The sequence below is a fragment of the Brienomyrus brachyistius genome, chromosome 21 (genome assembly GCF_023856365.1).
Source record: "Brienomyrus brachyistius isolate T26 chromosome 21, BBRACH_0.4, whole genome shotgun sequence".
Taxonomy (NCBI): Eukaryota; Metazoa; Chordata; class Actinopteri; order Osteoglossiformes; family Mormyridae; genus Brienomyrus; species Brienomyrus brachyistius.
This window is the reverse complement of record NC_064553.1, coordinates 10,613,215-10,637,955: the sequence shown is the minus strand read 5'-3', so window position 1 is coordinate 10,637,955 and position 24,741 is coordinate 10,613,215. Positions and strand designations below refer to the sequence as shown.

General features: G+C 48.2%; 1 protein-coding gene across 6 annotated transcripts in view; it reads left to right on the top strand.

The window, feature by feature from the left end:
• LOC125716424 (neuroligin-1-like) overlaps window positions 1–24,741 on the top strand; it is a 165,174-nt gene that overhangs the window by 80,996 nt on the left and 59,437 nt on the right. For all 6 annotated transcript variants that reach the window (XM_048988701.1, XM_048988702.1, XM_048988705.1 and 3 more), the window contains one exon: window positions 1,639–1,791. In XM_048988701.1, coding sequence (XP_048844658.1) covers window positions 1,639–1,791 — 153 coding nt within the window. The remainder of the gene's footprint in view (window positions 1–1,638; window positions 1,792–24,741) is intronic.

Below are 24,741 nucleotides of genomic sequence, written 5' to 3'. Positions count from 1 at the left end.
TTTTAATGTCCGAGTGCTGAAGTCTGTTCTTGCCAAACTCACGGATAATGGAATAGTCGCCACTCTCGTCCTCAATGATTTTCCGTGCTTTTCCAGCGCCGAGAACCCCATCCTAGTGCTTTTATTTCCAAGTTATCCTCAGGTGTTTTTATATATTTTTTTTCCTTGCAGGGGATTATGGGTAGGGTGACTTTAAAGGCTAAGGGGGAGAGAAGTCTGCCTCATCAAGCATTTTACGTTTCACATTCATAGCCTAAAGGTGATCCCTATAATACCTTCCATCCGCTGTAAACAGAATTTCGATAAGGAAGCTGTAACTTTTCACCGTGGGTCGAGATGACAAAGGAGATATCTTCTCTCGCCGCCTGCATGGGACTAGACGTCCTGCATTCATTTTTATTTTTCCGAAGGAGACTTTATTCGAGTCGCGCACGTGTTTGCTACGCTTCACCGCAGCCTTCTGCCGGTCAGAGGCAATGGGATCTTTGCACTTAAGCCAGTGCCTGCTGTAAACGCTGAGCTCTCAGCGCTGAAGAACACCTGTCACTCAGCAGGAAGAGTCTCCTTTTAACGGCGGAGGGAAGTCGTGACTTCCAAGTCTGGCGGCATTGGCGATTACGCGATGCGCTGCTCTCCGGCCGTGTCGGGTGCCCGATCTATGCCCGCGCGCGGGTTTTGTTTTGTTCCGTCTGTTTCACGTCAGATGACGTCAGCGATAGCTCTTTAACCAGTTAAGCTAATTTTCTTGCATTCACTTGAAAGTATCGCATAATTTTAAAAATGCGCGGAAATTGATTCGTGAAAATTCAGTGTAATTTAAATGCGACCACGCTGGCGCGTTTTGATGCTTGCCGGCTGCTCGTTCTCTGCACGCGGCCATAATTATTTATTGTTTATGCGATCGATGCGGCACATTGCATTGTGCTTGACATCACTCCGAATGCACTTTATGTACTTGGATGCATCCAGCTGGCCTGGTTATTAAATGAATTTATCAAAGCGAACAGAAGATGTAATAAAACAATCTCAGCCCCCCCCCCCCCCCCACACACACACACACACACACACAAAGGACTGGCTCATGACAGTCACCAGTCTTTCTTAATGAGGCAAAAATATGCAGCTTCCCCTGCTGAGCCGTTGAAGATGAAAATCAGCCCCAGTGTTGACTTGCAGATCCATGTTTGGTGTGAGGCTCCAGACATGTGGAACAGTGAAGCAGAGAAGAATGGGGCCTCACTTCTGGATTACAGCTGTTTCATCATGGAGCAGAAGTATTTTCCGGATGTTTGCTTCCTTCTTCATTTATTTATTTATTTATTTTTTGGGTGGGGGGGGGGGGGGTTCTGTGTTTAATCTGCTTTGAGGCCCCCAGCTGTACAGTAGTGGTTGTGAATTTTTCCCTCCTCCCAGCTGGAATGGAACTACCTGATAGACGTTCCACCATTTTTGGCCAGAACTTTTCCTGACGCTAACCTCGTCCCAAATTAAAGGGATTGCCAGTTATGGGGAACATGGCACAATGTTGCTTAGGAAACATCTGTCCGAACTTCCCGTGAAGACCAATGTGTGAGTCAGTTGCAAGTTTTACAACGCCTGGGGTTGATGTCCTTTTAACGACGTGTTTTCCTCTTCCAGACATCCGGGAAAGCGGTAGCCCCAAACCAGTGATGGTTTTTATCCATGGTGGGTCGTACATGGAAGGAACTGGGAATATGTTTGATGGAAGCATCTTGGCAAGTTATGGAAATGTCATTGTCATCACTGTTAACTACCGGCTTGGAGTACTAGGTAAGGCCGCTACTGTTTTCATATTCATCGTTTATTTTATTTTATTTACCTGCTATATATAAATCTACCTGATTCCTAATGTTCCGGCAAGATGGTCAATGTTCATTGTGGATCCAGATACAACTTTTCTTTCAAATATGTCCTTGATCTCTCGGAAGAATGTTTTTTAATGCCAGTTGGGTGATTTGTCCGTGAAAATGGCTCCGTGGAAATTTCCAGAAATTTCCCTGTAGTAAGATTGAAGCTTTGTGTCACACCTACATAAACGCATTGTCAGGGGCGGGCGGCGGGCCACAGGGGCACCGGTCCTAGCTGAAAGCTGATTGGTCTTCGGAGTGTCATTTAATGATTCGAAATATATCATTGGTTAATGATGAAGTTGGCTCTTGTTCCCTCCACCTTCAAAAAAGCTACACTCGCCCCTGCACCTTCTTGAGGGTTGTTGTTTGTAATGGCCTTTGCAGGCAGGTAAGTGCGCGACCGACTGCGGCCTGTTGTCACCCCGGCCCTCTCTCTCCGAGCTAAAGAGCGAGCAATCAAGGGTGCAGCCCCCTGCCCCATCAGGCGCCTCCTGGTGGAGGCTGAATGTAATTGCGCTATAAATAAAGGTCCCTTACTTAAACCAGTGTTTCCCAACCCAGTCCGCGGGGAAGCCCCGGACAGTCCACGTTTTTGCTTCCTCTCAGCTCCCAGCGCACCTCTACCAGGTGTTCGGTGTTCCTGATTGGCTGAGAGTTGGGAAGGAGCAAAAACGTGAACTGTCTGGGGCTCTCCGAGGACTGGGACTGAGGACTTATACCACAGGCAAAGAAAGGAAGTTGCACCCTTGGTTCAAATTGCCCTTATTAGCATATTAATAGGAGAAATTTTATGGGGAATATTATTTCAATTGTATTGACAATACTATAGTTATTGGCGGGTTTTCACGTCTTTGATACTGTTATTTTTAAGCTCTCCCTGCATTCAGAAAGAATCCCAGTGCGCTTTCGTGATTGACCAGCTGCTCATTATGTAGGTGCGTCTGCATCGAGAGCATTAAAGTGCATCTCGCTTCTGCCCTGCTCATATCTCTCCCGCTCTCTGCCTGAGGTCACATGACGGATCGGCGCTCGTGTTTATTGGCCGTATTTCACAGTCCGGGGCTGACAGTTCAGATGGACAGAAGCGCCGTAATGAGGTCTCGCTCACCCTGAGCTGCGTTTGTGTTCAGACAGAGATGCCGCCCCTTCGACGGCCTGCATTGACTGGGCATCGAGCTGCACCGGATGACTCTGCATTCATTGTTATATAATTGTTGTTTAGCCTTTTTGGAACATGGGAGTTAAACAGAAGTAGAGGATACAAAACATTACATCATTTACTATTAAATTCAAGTAGTACATTTAGGTTTTGATTATCCGGCCAATGTCCGTCCATCCTTCTCGTAAACCCTGGTTGGGGTTACCAGCTGGGCCAGGAGCCCACCCCCAGACGGCTCAGGGCACCAGGCGGGGGTGCATCCTGGACAAGGTGCCAGCAGCACATCATAAATATGTAACGGCACCACCGAGAGCGAGAGGCCGCGTTTCCTTCAGTGCTGCATGCTAAGCTTTTCTTTTTCGTCCGGGCAGGCGGGGAGAGGTATGGATCTGTATTAAGTGTCACATTATTCTTTCACTGTATGAAAAACAAACAATTACTTTAAGGAAGTGTAAATCATGTCAGTAGGGCAGCCAGCCCTTATATTATGATGTAAGAGGGGCTAAGTCAGGTGACAAGGACATTTATCCACCTCAGATGAGCCTGTTGCTATCAGTCACATATGATCCATGTGATTCATTCTCCCTCACAGATCTGGGGCTTCGACTCCACGTCGTTTCCTGTGCGCTGATGCCAGTAGTGAGAGTTCTGCTTCTGTGTCTCCCCATCGATTGGGTAAATCCCTCATTAAGTTCCCGTAAGCTCCTCCCATCTCTGGGTCACATGATTCGGTTCACCGTCCTGCCCGCATCGGGCCTTAAAAACGGCCCTTATATGACTGTTAATGGATCGATGCACCTGGTAGCAGTTCGTCAGCCTTGTTCCGACGTACCTGTGCATGACTGGTGAGGGGGCAGAGGACAGCGGCGCCCCCGCTTCCGGGGGGTGCCACAGGTCGTCGGGGGAATACGCTGGAATACCCCAGACGGAGAGTGCTGAATTGTTTTATGTTTGCTTGCAGGCGTTATGAATTGGTCTCCACGTTTAATTTTCATGCCTAATATTTTGTGTGCACTCGAATGGATATTATTATTCTTCATGCTGTGTGATTTTCTGTGCCTTGGAAATGAACACCCTTGATGGCGTGTTTAATGGCTCTTCATTCGCGCGTTCCACCCGCTCGCCTCTCTATCAAAATCCCTTTGTGGCCAACGCACATTGCATCATGGGAAATGCTGTTCTTATTCATGTGTTCATTATGGTCCCGCGGAGAATGATAATAATAGACGCTAAAGACGCTAAAATAAGCAGAGTACAAAGTGGGGGTGTTTTGGCAGAGGGTGTTTAGATGCACTCTTGTGGGTGCGCGCAGCTAGTTTTTTGGTCTCCGTTGGATCACTATGGCATTATATTATGGGATGCAAACAAGAATGGTAAATGTATGTAGAGCGAGAAAACACTGACCCCTAGGGGATGGAGCCTGCTAACGCAGGGTCATGGGTGAGGGAGTATTTGGATTTATCCCCCCCCCCCCCACCACCACCCCTCCAGCCCCGTCTCCACTGTCGGGCCGAGCTTCTGTCCCCAGCTTCTGCTGGAGTCTGACAGGCCCACAATCATATCACCACATCTCAGACCCATTGAATCCGATCTTTACAGGAGAGCTTTCAATTTTTATATATTTTGCCTTCCCCCCTTTAGCAGACCCGATATCTCATCTCTTATGATTCCTGGACAGGAACGATATGCTTTGCACTCCTCAAAAAAAAAAAGTGTATCTTTGGTGTCTGGGATCTGATTCTTGCCTGGAATGACAGGCCTGACTGTTGGGGATCAGCGAGGTATCCTGGGTTAGTCCACTGTCCCGCTACAGCCTTTCCTATCCTCTCCTGTCTTCACCAGTCAGCACATCCCGCAGCTTGGCCACGCCTCTAAAACAGCACAGGGAGAATGTCGGTGAAGGACCCGCGTCCCTAATGGCGGGAGTACAGGGATGTCGGTGAAGGACCCGCGTCCCTAATGGCGGGAGTACAGGGATGTCGGTGAAGGACCCGCGTCCCTAATGGCGGGAGTACAGGGATGTCGGTGAAGGACCCGCGTCCCTAATGGCGGGAGTACAGGGATGTCGGTGACCCCCTGGAACTTGGGGCTAATGCTGGAGTCCCTCATGGTTGGAGACTTGGGACAAGTCATTTGAGACCTTTCATTAAGGGACGTTAAATCAAGAAAACAGAAATGAAGAGTATGAAAAAGCCCACTGCTTTGGGGGTTGTAGCTTTTCCTGGGACAGTCAGGCGGGGGAGTGCCTCCCCCCCCCCCCCCAGCCTCCTGGAAACCCCCGCGCCTTTCCTCTAAACGGCAGAAAGAGAGACTCGCGGCGGTGGGCAACAGATGAATTATCGATGCCTACAGCTGCCGCAGTCGCTGTGGTCCCTGGGAAACAGCAAGCTCTGATTGGGAGGGGGTGGGGGGGTGGGGCTTTCCGGGAGGTCCTAGTTAAACAGGGGGCGAGCTCCGTGTGAGGGGTTGATGTTGACGATGATGTAGCACGTTCGCAGCTCTCGAAATGCCCCTCCCCCACCCCGCCAACGAGTCGCTTCATTACAAATTCTGTCGAAGATGGTCTAGCGGCCCCAGCAAGCCAGCACAGTCAAATCCTATCCACTAGTGGCCTGGGGAGGGGGCCGATGCCCCTTTTATTTATTATTCCATACTGGATCGGAGGTCAAATGTATTAATTCACCAAAAATATACAAAAACGCCAGGACTCAGCTGCCTGCCATTTTCCTGATACATGTGCCATCAGTCACATGGCACTAAATAAAGTCACATGATCCTAAGTAAAGTCACATGGTACTAAATTATGTCATGTGACTGAGGTCCTTTCCCCTGGGTAATGCTCCTACCCGGTAAAACATTTGTTTGCCTCTTTTTCACTAAGGAAGTGGTTTCCCGGTTAACCAGCAGCAGGAGTGGACAAACCAGTGACCAAGCTCAGTTTCTGTCCAGCCCCTAACTGGATACACTGGAAATTCCGTCTCTTTCTGTGCCTGTGCTTCATGTGCTCACTGCTTTTAATAAGGACAATAAGGTCTGGCTGATCTGCAATTATAAACGGCCTCTTCATGTGCCAGGCCTAATCAGCAATGGCAACTTTTAATCATCAATATTAATTGGTATGATTATTAATAATGAGCGTCTGCTAAAACAAAACCAGAGCCAGTCGATGCCATGCATGCATATCGACATCTGGATGGGCTGCCTTTGCCTCTTTGCCCTCCCCCTCTCTCTGCAGTGCAGTCCAGTTATGACCTGCTGTGCGGAATGTAGCATGTAATGTGTATATATACACAGGCTACATGCCTGTTATCTAACTGCGTCCCCCCGTAATTTCTGTAAACATGCCCCCACCCTCGTGAAAGAGGTCTGCCCGCCCACACAGGGATGCACACGTGCTGAAACCCTCTGAGGCACCTGCACAAACACACTGGTTTGAAATCCAAGCCCCCCCCCCCGCCAGCTCTGCAGGCTTCCGCTTGCTGCCAGTCAATAAATCACTGACTGCAGCCTGTGGGGGGGTTGGGGCGTGAGGTGGGGATCAGGCCTGAGGCACTTGGGGGGTATGAAACAATGGCTTTGGCCACTGTGCATAGAGAGCAGAGATTAATTTGTAAGTGCTGCCAATGCAGGTATATAACAGGCCCCCACAGGCCTGGGGGGGGCGCTGAAAGCAGAGAGGCCACTTCTACTATGGCTGGGGAGTTGTAGGTTTGATTCTTGGCTGTAAGATTCCAGACCAGCGCCATACCCAACTGTCAGAGGCCAGGGAGCTGCCCTGATGCCATGGGTGGGGGTGGGCGAGGGTTAGCACGTAGCGGGTGAGTGGGGGGGGGGGGGGGGGGGTGGACTGCCCCTGATGCCATGAACATGGACTGGGGGGCATGTTGGTTTCTCTCAGCTTCCTGCTTGATGTGAATGGGGGTTGTTTGGGAGGAGGGTGTTAGCTCAGAAGCGTGGGGGCACTTCCTGCTGGGCTGCCGCCCAAGGTGGGGGGAGAGGGGGCGTGCTGGATTTCTCAGTGGCTCTATGGCGGGATTGAGACGTGGATCTCCGAATGTCGCGTCCCATCTGGAGAACGGGCGCCTCGCCCTGTTCGGTGTCCTGCTGTGGCCACGGGCACTTGCTGCAGGTCCCAGTGCATGGCCTCGTTTCCACGGAAGCGATGAGCAACGCTGCCCCCTCCCACCTGACCGGTGACGCCCGCTGCCTGCACCGGGACCCGGAGGCGTGCTTTCTGTGAGGCATCGGGGGGGAAAAAACGGCGGCATTTACCTCAGGAATTACGTTTGCCGGGATTATATTTACACAATCAGGTTTGCCGAAGTGCTCCTCTAAAGAGCTGTTGAGGAAGGCAGCCGATGGCTTCCTCCTTAAACGATCGGCTGTTCATTAATTCAAATCCGCGCCTCTCAGTTAATAACATTACCTGTCAGCGACAGCAAGGCCCTGCCGCTAATATTAATGTACGGCGTAAGGGAGGCGGTAGCTGCGTCATCTTGTGAGAATCAATAGGGTTTATTATTTTAGGTTTGTTTTTGATCCAAGGTCACTTTGGTCTAACAGTCCAGTATTTCGGGGTCCCTCTCCTCAGCCGTGATTGACACACATTCCATTAGGTACGTGACGTGGATTATTGCTGTGATTTAGTGTGCGCCGTTCGGTCTCCGTGGGGGGGGGGGTGCGGTCAGGGATGATTTGGGGGGAGGGAAGTGACTATCGCTATGAAAAGTGTCCGTACGACTGGGTCTCAGCGCTGAGGCTTGTTGACGAGCCCTTGAAGCCGCCGTCGGCTCGGACCCTGATGGGCCTCCGGTGGGGGGGTTGAGGTTTGAGGTTTCATCTGTTTTACGGGCAGAACCAGACTGAAGCAAAAGCAAATAAAAAGCCACATCGATATTTAGGGTTTTACCAGAGTTTCCAGCATTAAGTAACAACAGCTTTGCTCTAGATTCATTTCTGTATGTCAGACAAACAGTAACCTCCCCTTACTGTTTCATTACCTAGAACTCAGCTGTTCTGGGTGCCTGATGCTCTGAGTGAATCGCTGTCCCACTTCACGCCTGTGAAATGACAAAGCGACTCGACGTGACTTGAACTTGCAGTGCCCTGGAGGAACCCTGGAGGCAGAAGATTAAAACAACCTACAGTTTATTTGCCTCTTACAGATCTGTGCCCCCAACAAAATATTTTAAAATTGAGTTGTATACGTGTTTTTTTTTTTAAATGATTCTGCCCATATGAAAGAACGTTTATTTTGGAAATTGACTGCAGACAAATTTGAGGCTAATCCAATTGTCATTTGCATGCAATTAAAATATCCACTGCAAATTACTTCTTTACTCTTTGACAAACTTTGCAACAGCCTGATCTTTGCAAAAGTAAATCAATCTGTGTGTGTGTGGGGGGGGGGGTATTATATTCTCACTGTCATTTCATAATGTCAGCTCTTGCAGGATTTTTAATTGTTCAGGCATCTATTCTGATAAATATATATATCTAGGTCCAGTTCTGCATTCTAAATGAGATGCCAGAGGATAGCTTTGATTATCTGCATTTTATCCTCTTGGCCTGGGGAGATGTACCGTCTTCTGTTTGCTAATGTGGGAAGCAGCAGTAGCTTGAGATGCGAGCATAAAGTCAGCGATCGGGCGGATCTGCCTCTCAGAAATACAGCGAGTGCAGTGTGATACCAGGGGGGCAGTAGTACAGGAGAGGCAGGGTCTGTTTGTCCCTGGCGAGTGGAAAGGTGAGTGATCTTGGCCTTAATTGTGCGAAAAGGCCTGCTACTCAGATGGGTGGGGGCTGATGAGATGGGCCCACCCCCCAGGAGCCCTTAAGGAAGCGAGGAGCCCCTCGTTGTCCAGCCGTTGAGCGGCCTTTAGCATTTAGCCGCAGGTTAGCGGGTGCTTTAGCAGTAGGTTTAAGGCGTCCTGCCCTGCAGAAAGTCACCTTTTTTTTTCGAGAAAACTGTGGGGTTCGTTCAGTTGAAAACATTCCTGACGAAGCTGGCCCTTCGTCTGAAGCTGGCCCTTCGTCTGAAGCTGGCCCTTCGTCTGAAGCTGGCCCTTCGTCTGAAGCTGGCCCTTTGTCTGAAGCTGGCCCTTCGTCTGAAGCTGGCCCTTCGTCTTTCTGTTTATTTATTCACTTTTACTCCTCTCTCAATGAAAAAGACCTACCCAATTACCCCGGACCGGTGGTAAGAGTTACGCGATGCGTGGGTGGGCTGATTCCTCTCCATCTATCCATCTACATCCCACCCCCCCCCCCCCCACTCCATGATCGTTCAGTCTACCAGTCTCTGAAATGCCTCCAGGAATCCGAGAGCATCCTAAGTAAACCAGTACTCTGCACGAGTGCCTTTACCTCTCTAGTCTCCATTGAGAACGTTCACTCTTTCAATTATCCGCGAACCTTGATGTAATAAATCTGAGCGGCGTTGCCGGTGCCAGGTTCCCGCGCGCACGCTCTCGCTCGCCCGCCCGGCCGCCCGGCCCGCCATCGCCAGACGCAGATGGCTCTGGCCTAATCTTGGAGCTGGCCGCTGACGTACAGTTTTTCACAGTCTCTTAGCTGCTCCATCACTTAGAGACGAGCCAAGTATCCTTCTGATGCCTCTGTATGTCTCCGTGCCAAAGCACACTTTCATATGAGTTCTGCACTGTCTATTTTTATAGGAGCTTTTTATGAGTGAGCCATCTGCAGGCGAGCGGCAGGAAAGATGCAGAAAAGAAAGAGAAGCGGGAAAAAAAAAAACCTTGGCTTTGTCCGACGGCTGTAATTGACGTGGAAGGAACCTCGAACATGCGTGGAACGCAGTGACTGCATGGAAGCGCGTCTGTAAAGAATCTTTCGTCCCGCCATGCAGAAACGTACAGTTTAGGTGTTTCTCGGTTTCTCTGAAGTGCAAGGAGCGTGCCGTCGTGTATGAGAGCATGTGCCCCGCGATGGACTGGCATCCCGTCCAGGGTGTCCCCCGCCTTGTGCCATGTGCTTCCCGGGACAGCTTCCAGATCCAGTCTGACTCTGGATCAGCAGTGATGGAAGATGGATGGATAGATGGATCTCGTCTGGTGTGGTTATGGAAATATGCTCCCTTGGTGTCCTATTTGATTGTTAGATCTAAAACCTTTTATGTTATGGCTATTAGACTGAGACTTAACCCCTTGTTCTGAGCTGATAAAATGGAGTCTTGTCATTTTAGCCTTAAGGAAGGTGCTGCGCTTTAGAAATATCTAACTGAAGTATAATGTTCTAAGTTATGTGAGTATCTCACTAAGTCCTGGAGAATCCATTCCCCTTCATGGCTGCATGCTGCCGACTGTCAGAATTATCTTTCTCAGAAATCAGTGCCTGTCAACCCTTTAGGTGACATAGGCAGCTGCCTAGGGTGCCATAATCTGAGTGGGTGCTGAATTAGCGCTTTTGTTGATGATGGGGGTGTTGGTGGTGAAGCTTGCCTAGGGTACCTCATGGGCTATGACCAGTCCTGACTGGAATTACGATTAGCTCATGGGAGTTTGACTTACACAGAAATGTTCTGAGGGCAGTAGGAAAAATGAATTCAGAAATGGTTTAGAAAGATAACCAATCACATTGTAGAGGAGGTGGGGCCTAGCAACTAGAGGAGGCGGGGCCAACCAATCAGATGTTTTACTCCCACCTCTTCAAGTTGCTTGGAACCGTGTCCTCTACAATCTGATTGGTTATCTCTCTGATTGGTCATTTTTCATTCTGCCCTCAAAACATTTTTGCGTAAGTAAAACTCCCACGAGCTCACGGTTATCGTTTTCTTTCCACGTTTGAAAAGCCAGTTGATTTAAAACACTTTGGTGGTGCGCTAGGAAAAAAGACTTTAGAGGAGGGAGGGGTGATAGACGGGTGACATTCTCTTGCTTAGCATTGCCCATCACCTGGGAATGGGTCCAGTGTTTTCTCTCTGTCCTTACAACCCACAGCCAAACCCTTATGCCTTTTCTTGTGTGAATTCTGTTGCATTGTTGCCAAAACAGCCTTCCTCTGGTTTCATTTTTTCCCCACTCTTCCTGTAAACCCGTCCCCACTGTACACAATTAATCTCCTTCCTCCCTTCCTCGCGTAATGTGGTCGCTGTCCAACCTGGAGCAACCCGCATGATGAATTTTTGAACCGAATGGAAACGACGAGGCCTTTTGCCCGTCTGAGTGAAGCAGTGGAGAAACTAAGTGGCTTGAAGAATAAACAGTCATTTCCAATCCCATCTGCTTAATGCGTTAACAACGACACCGGCGCTGTTTTTGCACACTGTGTTGCGAGCGGTGAGCTAACGGCCATGTGTAGTCCGTTTAATTCCCCAGCTGTTTTTAAACTCTGGGTTAATGTGCACATTTTCACATTAGCGTTGTTTGCTAATGTGGCGTGAAGCGCTTTCCTCCAGCTCGCTGAGATGGCCGGCCCCTCTCGCCTTCCTCTCACACTCACGTCTGTCCACTCACCGCCGTTTAATTTAAAAATAGTCACATTACTAGCCGGCTTCCTCTAAAACCCGGATTTTCTTTGAAGTGTGCTGTGGGATTATTTTTCTGTTGCATGGGAGACGGCCGACCTTAAGGGATGATGGCACAGTCCCTCTGCGATGACTGTAAATCCGTTTAGAGCGTGATGGGACCTTCGTACGACAGTCATTTGTTTTGTTTCCATGCAACTTCTGGGCAACTTTTATCATCACAGTTGTGGGCCATGCGTTTGGATGCAGATTCTGCAGCAGCTGTCCACATCACAGTGCTGCCCTCTCACTACTGTATCTTAAACTGCAACTCTCCTGTGATGTTACCACGCTCTCGGCTGAACATCGCCCCTTCACTCCACTCAAGTATAGTACATTGGGGTGCTTCTGCTTTTATGAGTGATGGATTCTGTATTTCTCAGTCTCTGGTCCTTGAGTTCCGGATAAATTCACAACTTTCTGGATAAATCTAAACATAATAAGGTTTATTTGGTGTTGATACCCAGTACGACAGTTGAAATGATCGAATTACTATGAAATTTTCCTGTGTAGCTTTTCTTTTAATAGAAGAAGAACCTTTTGAAGCAAAAATACGCAAAACCATACATTTCAATCTTGTGTCCTACTCTGAATGGAATTTGGGGAATATTTGAGAAATCTTACAGTGTTCTATGCAGATTTTGCACCATTCTAAATGGTTTGATTTGTAAAGGCTAAGGCAGAGTTGTAGAGGAAATCTTGACATCCCTGTCTAGTTGGGATTGTGCTGGTGGGTAGCTGGGGTGAGCAGGGCCTTCCCATGCAAAGTCATATGAGCAACATGTAACTAGTGGACCTCACTCCTCACAGCATGCCCATTATGTCACATGACCAGTATCAAGAATGTACTTCATATGGGCAAACCCTTGAGGTGATATCCAAAGGGGTTGGGAAGAGGACTTATATCTTCTTATGAGCAAAACCTTGAGGTAAAATCCAAAGGGGTAGGGAAGGAAACTTATATCTTCTTATGAGCAAACCCTTAAGCTGATATCCAAAGGGGTTGGAAAGGTAGTTTATATCTTCTTATGAGCAAACCCTTAAGGTGGTATCCAAAGGAGTTGGGAAGGTAGTTTATATCTTCTTATGGGCAAACCCTTAAGGTGGTATCCAAAGGAGTTGGGAAGGTAGTTTATATCTTCTTATGGGCAAACCCTTAAGGTGATATCCAAAGAGGCTGGGGAGGGGGTTGCATGGTCTAGATTAACAACTTGGAATCGTTCACTGATTTATAATGAGTCTTGAAATTTGCTTATACATTACATTAGCGGCTGTGACTGCTGGCCCTTAACACTTACCTCCCTCTCTTACAATACAAATGAGTATTTTGGAGTGGCAAATGTAGCCCCAAAAAGTGGACGTTCCATCTCGTTTCATTTGAACGGCAGCCACTTTAGAGGCAATGAGCACGTCTTCCCGATTGCACTCCAGACCGTACCGCTAAATCTGGAGATCAGAGCTGTTTACAGATGTTTGACTACAGAGTCTCGTATAAGTGATGCAAACAGACATCGACACTTCTGGTAAACTGAATTAATTTTCATTTGGATATTGATTTGCAATCGCTTTAGTGACGGCTTCTCAAAGCCTACGCGTTTTAAATCACGATTAATGTATCCCTTGTGTTGTTTTCATTCACTTTTTTTTTTTTTGGTTATCAGACCCAGAAGGTAAAGAATTTAGCTGAACCTTCCTGCCGTGCCATCCAGGGTGTTCCCCTGCTTTGTGCCCGGGCATCGTACCCTGTGAGCTAGTCACATGATTTGGTTGGGGCTGTGGAGGAACAGTAGCTTTGGCTGAGAGGGTACGCGGTGAGGCTCCGGTTTGTGGGGACGCACTGCTCCGCTCCGCCGAACTGGCGGCCGTTTCCACGACGCCTCAACAACGGAAATCCGAGATTACATTTCCCCCCTTGGCTGCTCGAATTGTCCTGCTGACATTCTGTGTGGGATTGCACTGGGCGTACAGTCAAGCAGGCTGTCCCGCCAATGGGATTAGGGGAATAACTCAACCTGCTCATTTTCCAGCTCCTTCTCTTCCCAACGTAATCTAAGGATGAAGGCTACAGGCATGTGGCGGAGTAATTAGTCGAACAGGCCGCACCGTTGTTTGTCATTCTCTGGCCACCCGAGGACTTTGCGGAGGAATCTCGACATTTCGCAAGATAGACCTGGTTGAACCTTCTACTCTGGGGGATCTACGTGTCCCAAGCCTGAAGCACCAGAAACGACTTCCTCCATCTAATTGGACTCATACGTTTCGGTAACGTGACATCACCCGGGTGTCACGTGACACATTAAGGGGGGGGGGGACGCTCACCTCCATCTCCGCTGAAGCTGCTCCATGATCTCTACCTGCAGCTCCGATCCATTACAACTTCTAACACAGCCATACTATAATTACCCTGTAAAAAAAGTGATTCTGCCCATTCTGAGCACTGAGTTCTTCTGAAGAGTCTGAACGAGTGACAAGTAGGTGAAGGTGCATCCATTAAGTGATTTAAGAGGCCTGGTTTGGCTGTGACCGTAGTAAGCAGCTCTGGTGACCCGTCTCTTGGAATCGCATAATGTGCTGGGATGTGACTTCCACAGGCTTCTCTCTGGTTCCCAGTGAGCACCTTTAACTAATTTACATTCTCTTTTACTTCTTTTCAAGTTCATCTATACGTCCCAGGAAGTATTAGGGTCTTGACGGCTATTTAGTATCTTCATCGCTTGATTTTCTCCTCCAACATAAATGTGTTTTTTATTGTCCTACCAAGCAGTAATCAGCACGCTGGTGTTTTGAGATCTTATCACCGGCTGGTGGCTAAATCCAGTCCACGATTATGGTGATTTAGCGCCAAAGTCAAGTGCGGGCGATGTCATTTCTACAGAAAAACGGTGAATCGGACGTGAGAACTGCTGTTGCAATGGGCAATCTATATGCAGCTTAATACACGATTTTAGTGGGTGGGGGTTAGAGCATTATGAAAGCTAACGATTCACTCTGCAGATCTTCAATCAAAGGAATGTCTGCAGACGGGGACATTCCGGATCCTAAGCAGAAATTTCTGGAAGTTTTGAAAGCGAATGCCTTGGATTGAGACGTCTGCACTCATTACCCTCTGTGAGCTTCAGAAGGCCTCAGCTGACTCTTTAAATGACAGATATGAGCAGGCTGTGACACTGTGGGGGAGGGACTCAAGTGTTGGGATGGAGGGGGTGACAGTAGGACGGAGGAACGGGGGCCCTTAAGGGTGCGTTTTTTTTTTCCCCTTGTCCTCCAGCTATTCCTGAAGGGGAGAGAATGCTCCAGGTTTCTATCATACCTTCCTGTCTGTCCAGATTAATTCTGAACAGGTGCGGCATCTCAGGGGGGGGCGACTGGGGAAGTTGTATTGGGGGAGGGTGGGGCGGGGGAGGGGGGGGCGAGGCCCAGTTGAAGTAATTTTGTTACGAGCCTGGGAATTATGCGCAGCAGGCTTGATTCACATAGCAAGACTATGTGAAATATTTGATGATGATGATGATGATGATGATGATGTCTGGAATTAAATATCATACCTGCATGCGGCATTGGCTGTGTAAACAGGTATATATTTGGTTAAATTACAGTTCGACAATTAATTAAGATGGATTTTAGTATTTCTTATTCTCGTAATTGTCGCTGTGGTTTTTCATTTACCGTTGCTTGCTGGAAGCTCTCATCCCCTTGATTCCTCTGGCCCTGCAGCCACGCAGGATCACCACCACTTTAGACCACATGTCTTCTGGTTGGCATCTCTGGCAGCCCCCCGCCTCACATGGAAGTAAGCCGTGACTCACAGGCCCATCCTGCAAGTGCCTCGACAAGCGCTTGTGCGGAGGCTTACCAAAAGGGGGAAAAAAAACAATATAGAAGATCAAAGGAATGGCTCTCGGCGGCTGAATTTATTCTCATACTTCCTAAATGCCTCAGCGCCGAAATGTCACCGTGCTTTCCGGGACGCTCGTCATCGGGAGCATGGCGGCCCAGCAGACGCCTCGTAGCGTCACACTTCAAGGTGGTCCACGCCTGAGCAGCGCCTGTCAGCATTTAAAAAGGCGGCGTAATCGAAACACCGTCACCGACACACATCGTACACCAGTAACGTAAAAAATAACGGTTATCTGGATTAGCGGCAACGTTGGCGCGAGAAGCCTGCCGGCCAGCTATCTGACATGCATGGTTAGTGCCACTTGTTTTCCACGTTAGCCCAGTGTAGAAAATTCTGCCTGCGTGGTTTCCGGTTATCGGTACCGATGTTATCTGGATAGCATGAACTGTCTCTGTCGTCCTCGTTTTTCATGGTACCGCTAATATGGCTTGTACTGTAGCTAACAGGATGCGTTTTGTTTGATCACATGAAATACCGCTGGAAGTTTAAACCTAAAGCTCTTTTTAGCATAACAGCAAATAGGAACAACAACTGTTCTGCTAACTTTGAATACTGAATATCGACCATGGTTGACATGTTGGTTTACTGAACATCAGCCGATACCGATATATTAACTGATATATCGTGCATCTCTAATGGAGTCCAGCCTTTCGCTTCATTACCTCTCTTCTTCTGGCCACAAAATTGGGAAGATCCTTCTCTAACAAGGAAAGCAGAGCAGGTGTTTACCCCTCTGTGTCACCGATGGTACAGTCCATGCAGCAGGGGCAGGTTGATGTCCTGGACGTTCAGGTGATAACAGCTAGAACTGCGGGGTGAAAATCCCTTTTTTTTGCAGCAGGTAAAATGGCTATTGAGAGGTGCAGGCTTTGTTCTGCAAGCAGGCCAAGGATGTCATGTAACGGGATGCTGCATGGGAGAGAATGAGCATGTGGTCGCATTTCATCCTTTGACAGTGCATCACGCTTAAATCCTGGCCGAGGACTGCTGTACCCGATTCCCCGGAGGTGTTGGGGAGAGACTGGTTTTAAGTGCCACCCTATTGCACCGTGACCCTGTGGATAGCGTGATCTCCTCTCTGTGGGATAAACTGGAGCGTGTCATAACCTTCTGCCTCCCAAGCACGGGCTTGTCCTTTTCATGGATTTCAGGGTAAATCGCACTTCTGAATTCCATGATTTCTAAAAAAAAGTAAGCATACAGTAAGTATCCGTATTATGTGATTTTTTTTTTCTTTTGGTGGGGGGGGGGGGGAGTCTTAAAGCAGGATCTTCTGCAATGAGTGACCAAGAAGGTTCAGATATTAAAAAGGACCTTGTGTTATCCACCTCTCCATCTTCCAGATCCACTTATTTAGTAAAGGATTACGGTGAGTCTGGGGCCTGTATCAGGAAAGATAGGGCAGAAAGCAGGACACACACACACTCACTCACAGGCACACACACACACAGAGTCAGACAGAAACAGCAGTTTACGTAACTGCACGCTCATGCAGGAAAACCCACGCTGAACTGGGGACAGAACACAACCTCCAGAAGCGTGGGGGGGACTCACACCCACGACCATTAACCGCCAAGTGTCTGAGCCTCCATGACACCCTGGCTTATTTTGTCCTTATAATTCTCCTGAATTTCTGATCGAGCTTCTGCAGACCAGCTTCGCTCCTTCAAACGGATTCAGTCATATCGATGCAGCCTTTTAAAAATGTTCTTAATGACTTTTAGGGCACCAAAGTGGCCGTAATTATCACTTCCAGGAACAGAAATATTAGTGTAATGCTGTGTGTGAAATCAATGGTCATTAAAGGAGCCATAATCCTTTTGTTTTATTGTTACATTCTAGGGTTTATCTGGGGCAGAAAGCCATAGAATCATTAGTAATAGATTGAGCAAAAAAATGTTATAAATGTGAACCCTGGGTATTTAGTAACATACTGTATACTCCTCAGTACTGAATACTTAAACAGTGTAGTGTGAAAAATTTCTAGAGCATGTATTTCTGTTCAGCATGTATCTAAGGCAATAATTCTCAGCCCTTTCCTTAGGGACCGCCAAACAGTCCACATATTTGCTCCCTCCCAGACAATTTGCATTTTTGCTCCTTCCCAGCTCCCAGCACACCTGCAGTAAGTATTCTGTATTCCTGATTGCTTGGTCAGGTGTACTGGGAGCAGGGAGGGAGGAAAAATGTGGATTGTCTGGGAGGGAGCAAAAATGTGGACTGTCTAGAGTCCCTGACAACGGGGTTGAGAAACACTGATCAAAGCCTTATGCCATGCAGAATCATCAATAGCTGTAGCATGGCTTGTTTTAGAGGGAGGAAAACCGTCCGGCTTGCGAGCAGCGGCTTTGGCCTGCTGCACGGTGTTACGCAACAGCCCCAGGCCCATATCGGACTCACATTATCTTGTCATGTGGCACCTTTTTAGTTTGCCGGGATGCAATAATTTCTCAGGAACTTTTAATCAGCCCTCAAAAGAACAAACTGTCAGCAGAGGAGGATGTAAGAGAACAGCGTGAAGGGACGGGGGAGGGGGCGTCCAAGGGGTTTTTCCACGGCTAGCCACACTGCGCCTCACACCCGGAATGTACCGCTGTGTCCTTTCCTCACACCCCCTCATCCCCTCAGCCACTACTGACCAGGATGAAGATGAGCAGAGTCACAGACTCCTCCCCGATTCCTTTGCCAGCCCTTTAGAATCAAAATGGAGGCCAGTCACCTTTCTGGAAACTGAAGGCTGCCCTCTGCCTGTTTATGTACATCACCCTAGATGTCTGAATCAGTGTGTTTTCCCTTGTTTTCTCCATAACTGTGCAGAAAACTTTCACACATTCCCCGAGAAGAGTTTAACAAGGTCTCCTTTGATCGGCTCAGTGTGTCATAAAACCGCTAAGTGGCAAAATGGATGAATAAACCCGAACCATGAACCACTAGGTTCCATCTCAATAGCCGTAATGCAATGTATTTGGGTTGTATTTCATTCAGAAAGCTGTGAAGTATTGGGTGTTAATCATTATTTTGGTTGATTTTTTTCCCCCCCCTTATGAAGCTGCTGTCAATAGCTAATAAGATCTCCGTAGGCTTTAAACCACGAGTCAGCCGCGAATCAGAGGGAGAGGGACTTCCCGCCAGATCTTTGTCTGGAAGCACGTTTCCCTGCGGCCGCTTTGTTTACGTTTATTGGATTTATTTTCAGATCAATCCTCATGGGATGATGAACGGTTTTCAATTTGTCCTCTGTGGAATTGTGCCGGAAGGGGTGGGGGTGCAGGGGGGGAGTTGCATGGTTTCGTAGTGAATTGATTGTGGTGGGGGGGGGGGGGGGGGGGAGTGTCCTCCTCTGTGGCTTCGATGACGGAGAAACCCGGCCGAAAGAAGGCGCGGGGAAAGCGACGGTACGTCTCCACAGTGCCAGAACGACGCTCCGAATCACGGCAGCTCCGACACTCGCTTTCCGCGGAGAGGATCCGGAGCGGCAGACGTTCCCTTTCTGGGTCACGGATGCATTTACCTTTTCCCGGAAACGTCGGGCTAAGTAGCTAACCCCGGCTAGGGTCACTGGCAATTCTCTGTTAGACTCCGGCGACCACGTTAGCACCCGTTCTCCGTCGAATTAAAGATGTCTGCCCCCTGATCACATCAAAGCAGAACATCTCCAATGATCTCATTGACCTGGAGAACTGAAACGACCCAGCTATTGATGCTGACTTCATTTTGAACGTCTTTCAAATCCTCTCTGCAGATTTTATTTTCAGAGTCACCATTCAGCTATATGGTTGGGACTCTGCTGCCTGTATTTTCTCTGACCTCTAGCACTAAGCATAAAGCAATGTTGGAATTATCTGAGTATAATTAGGCCAGTGAATACGGAGTTCTGTTGTATTTCCTGTGTGTACAGGCATGCATGTGGGTGTAGGACTTTCCTGCACCATCCATGGTTTCCCTGTACGCTCGTCCTGTTTACATCAGGCCCATAGCCAGTTCAGCCTCTACCCCTGTTCATTATTAACTCAGGCGGATCGGAAGAATAATTGCATTGTAGGAATAATTTTATTGCTGCCTTCCCATTAGTCGTTCATTGAATTGCCTTTGCCATTGCTGATATTATCAAGGGACTCGGGCTGCCCTCTATAGCTTTCCAGTTCTTGGCCCTTCGAGAAAGAATGGCACGTTTAAGGATGTGTGTTTAATGGAGGCTTCTTCAGATACAGGGCAGCAGCGAAGTTCATCTTCATTACACGGCGCTGTCTTCACCCACCCGTCGTTTCCCTGACGACTGAAAGCTTAATTTTCCTTCTTTCCTGCTGCCGGGGGCAGCCTCAGTGTGCAGCCAGGGAAGGAATGACCTGTGAAAAGGCTAGTGCCCCTCGCGGAAAACTCACCTGCCCCTCCCCCTTACACCATCGGTTCAGGGGCCCAACAGGGGCCCGGGTCCGTCTGGTTCCCCAGCAACTGCTGTGTCTGTTCAGATGCTGGTCGGTAGGCTCCATGCGTAGTTGGAACCAGGCCGATACCTGCATTGGCAGTGCTAAGGCCTCCCGCAGCATGGTAGTGGATCTGCTGCAGTTCCATCTGGGTTCGGTGGATGTATCTCAAAGCTGAGAAGGTGGCATGTTAGCGTGTTAGCGCGGAGGACAGATGTGGGGAGGATGCGTGTGGAAGTTTACGTCTTGACTTCTTCTGTTATCGGAGCTCCTGTGGTCCTTCCATTTGGTACCAAGCAAGGGAAAGGAGCAGCGAAAAAGGTTCATGTGTCATGAAAGGCAACGACATCGCATGCCCGTGCTGTAGTCAAAAAAAATATCATGAATTCGACTTCCACAGAAGTACGCAATCGTGTTAATGTTGGGACATAGGGTCTGTTTCCAAGACAACAGCTGAAGAGATGCAATTTCATTTTGTGCAGGGGAAGTATTTGTTGGCATGAAAAGAGCTCTCTTCTCACTCAAATGGACTTCATTACAATGTGATATTAGCATTTTGTGGGTAAACGCCAATTTTCCTATATAAATCGAAATGGTAATTTATTGTTCTTTTTTAAAATAATTGAAATGCAGTTGCAGTTGTTAAAAACTCTATTTGCTCCATGACTCACATGCAAAATAGCCCAGTACAGCAGAAAAGCCATTTGGGTTTTGGTGTCGAACATCTCTGGCAAGAGGTTAAATTACACAACCTGTAACTCTCCATGATCCAGTTTCTAAACACTTTCCCCAAAATAAAAACACTGCACTAAACACTAAGAATCCTCTGAAAATGCACTTTTACTGGGAACAAAGAACTTGCATTTAAAATATGTCCTTTTCCCTACTTTGTTTCCTTAATGCATATTTATGAAGAGTAGCAGATGAATAATCATTAGCTTCTCTTTGTAGAAGCCGCCTTCCCCTACCCCGGTGCCCGGGAAGCCTGAGGCGGCCGACGGCTCCTCCACGCTTGGCGTGTCACACATCTGATCGTCTAATTCCCGCCGTCAAGCCCGCCGTTTCCACGGCTACCGCTTTTCGTGCCCGTCCGGGTGCGCGCGTGCGTGTGCACGCGGAAAGCATTACCGCGCAGGTGTCACGGTGATTCAGCGAAGGATTAGGCATGCATGCATTCCGTGGATCGGGGGGGGGGGGGGCAGGTCCAACCGCCGAACAGGGTGGGGGGGTTGTCAGTCATTTTTGCACCTTTTCCGTCCGACGGTGTCCTCCCAGGAGGCTTTCACGCCTGCTTTGCACCTCGAGGCCAAGGGCAGGGCAGAAAGAGTAGGCTGGGGTGGCCCCATGGGATGTGCTGACACTGTTACCATTGGGGGGGGCACGTCGTGACCCTTTGGTGTTTAATATGAATTCCTCCGGCCGCCTTGATCTCCTGACCTTCTTCCCCCAGGCTGGCCTACGCCGTCGTGCGTGTGTGGCTGGATTTATAAAGGAACCGCAGTACTTCTGCACACCTGTGTTTATCGACGTGCCGCTGCGGCTTTAATTAAGCCAGCGTCGTAAAAAAAATGGGAGGCGGCGGAGGGCGTAAACCCAGCTGTAGAGGAGACCAGGCCAGTGCCCGTCAACGAGAGACAGCAGGGGGCGCTTTGGACACGGTAGGAAAGAGGGCTGCACGAGTCCATGAGGATGGGGCTACAACCGGGGGGGGTTGCCTGGGAACACCAAGCGTGTATTTCAAAGAGCATTCACTCTGTTGCACGCGCAACAAGGTTCTGGCGATTTATATAGCCACCCCTCGACGGTCCCCCTGGATGTTAGCGGGTCGACAGACGTGTAGGGGGCACAGTGGCAGCCTGTTGCTCTCCGCCCCCCCTCGGTTTTGTGGCCCAGCTCCGTTACAAACACGTGGCAATCAGCAGCAGGAGCAGGGGGCCGTGATTCATGTTTGTTTTTAGAACAGCCTAGTTAGGCCGTCGAATCCGAAATACGGCCGCGGTTGCCCTAGATGGCCACGCAGGGGCGGGCCATTGCAAGGCCCCGCCCTCACCGTGACAATTGGCCGAATCCAGCAGCGAGAACGGTAGAGCTCCAGAACTGCACAGCGCTGCACGGATACGGCGTGATTCCGCTTTCGTGTAACACATCCCGTTGCTGTATGGGCCGTGGCGGCCGAATAGGAGGATCTGTGAAGGTCACGCTCAGATGTTGACTGTGGATTCACGTAAAGAGCAGCAGCCATCCCTGTTAATTAATGCAGCCATTTCAGACTACCAGCAGATTTTTTTCTGCTAGGTATTTAGCAAGCGGTTCTGCACGTTTGCAAGGAAGCCTCCTTATAGAAGTCCAGTGTTTCCTGTAGGTGGTCCTGCCCCAACCTTCCCCCGTGTCTCCATCCATGGAATGGCTGCATCTTCGTTGTTGATTGCAACATTCTCACCAATATTTCAAGTTTTCTTGTCGCATATATTCGGACAATGCGGTGAAATTCTTGTGCCACAGTTGCAGGGGGGTGCAAAAGGATGGGTGCATGGGAGGGGGTGGGGCGGGGGGGGGGGGTGGGTAGGGGAGGAGAATAAGGTAAAACAAAATGCAATACAGGACAAGACAGTGCAATATAAGAACAAAAAGCCTTTGTGATAAATAAGTGATAAGTGAGCAGTGCAATATGGGGATGAGGTGTCCACTGTATGTGGGATGTGTAAATTGACAATAATAAAGTATAAAGTTTAAAAAATACAGGAAGCACATTTTCAATAGACTACCTGATGGCTTGAGGTAATAAATGTAATATTTTTGTAATATATTGACAAGAGAGAATATAATTGTGGAAGCAAAGAGATTTTATTTCCCAGAACGTCAATCTAAAACATGGAAAGCTGTGTTATAGAGCAGACAATGCAAAGAGAATCCAAATCCACGTCCACATCTTAACCCCAAAATCCACAGTCAAAACAAAGGCAGTAGGCTGTAGCTCTGGGCAGTGCAGAACAAAGTTAACAAATCCGAGACAAGAGATTAAGAGCCGGGATGCTGGGAGATCAGGCCAAAGACTTACACAGAGAGAGTAAGTACTCAGGATGCCGAGAACACACAACACGTCCCAAAGTGTGTGGGGGGAGCAAGAAACCAGGTCCTGAGACATTCCCCCAGTAAACTCCGGCAACGTGAATGGTGGCCAGGCTGTGTGACCAAACGGGGGTTTAGCTGGATGTAGGCATAACACCCAGTAAACTCAACACGCTGTAGTGTGTGAAAATCCCAGGAATGTGGCTGTTTCTGGGAGGCTGGGGCCGCCAGTTGCCGCACGCTAGTGGGAATTTTACTTACACAAAAATGTACAGAACAAAAAAGTATCAGTTCAGTTGGATGACCAATCAGATTGTAGAAGAGGTGGGTCCAAGCAACTAATGGAGGCAGGACCAAGATATCTGTTTGGCTGGTCCTGTCTCCTCTAGTTGCTTTGCCCTACCTCCTTTACAATCTGATTGGTTATCTCTCTGAACCAATCATTTTTTTGTTCTGCCCTCAGAACATTTTTTTTTTTTGTTGAAAACTACACAACATTAGATTACATGTCACACTGGTTTTAACGCTTAGCCACACAGTAACTGATCCTGTTCACCCTCTGCTGTATGTATTCGGTCTCAGCGACACGAATCACTGTCGGTAACAGAAGGGCTGTTCACATCAACAAGCAGGTGTAAAGCTGATAAACTGACCACAGAGTGTATATTTATGCAAAATCATATATCTCCACCTGCACACGTTTCACTTGATTCAGCAAAACAAAAATTCGCTAGAGGATCACTGCAGTATCTGTCATGCAACACCAATATAAAGAAATAAATTGTCAAAAGAAGAGAAATTATAAAGTATATACCAGCAAAAATGCATTATCCAGCCTTTATCTGGTGATTATTAAATAATTCCATGACATGTATTATGTCTTTTATTTATAGACAGTGCATTTAGGACATGTATTTTAAGTTAAAACCCCCGGAACCAGGGCCAGTGATTTCTGGTGCTGATGTTCCGGCATTTCACTGTCTCACCAGTGCCATCCTCGGCAGCAAGGTGAGTTAGACACTATTATGTAGAAAGAATTTCCAGCCTGGAATAATTTATGAAAATCACCCAGCTGCCGAATATAACTTTTCCCCGAGACTGTTTGAATAGACCCGTGATTGCGGGTAAAAAGTGCAATGGTGTGAATCCGAAATGAGCGCGAGGAAAAAAACCAAAAGGGTAAAACAATGGCTTCATCACAAAGCCGAGTGTTTACGACGGTGTTGTGGTGCAATTACAAGCTCTTAACATATTATTTTAGCGTCATGTTTTGCAGTTAATGTTAAAATGTTATTTCAATGTTGTGTTATAATGTTTTGTGTTTTGTTGCCCGGCACTAGCTCTGGTATGGTGTGGGCAAATACAGAATTGATTGATTGATTCATAGATTGATTGATTCATTGATTCATAGATTGATTGATTGAAACTTCATTTGTCTTGAATGAAACTATAGGTGTTAGAGCAGCAATTAAATACAATTAGGCCATAGGAGGCACAATAAAGGAGGCACAATTTTTTAATTTATAAACTATCCTGTATTTAATGTATAAATCCATCCATTCATCCGTTTTCCAAACCGCTTATCCTACTGGGTCGCGGGGGGTCCGGAGCCTATCCCGGAAGCAATGGGCACGAGGCTGGGAACAACCCAGGATGGGGGGCCAGCCCATCACAGGGCACACTCACACACCATTCACTCACACATGCACACCTATGGGCAATTTAGCAAGTCCAATCAGCCTCAGCATGTTTTTGGACTGTGGGGGGAAACCGGAGTACCCGGAGGAAACCCCACGACG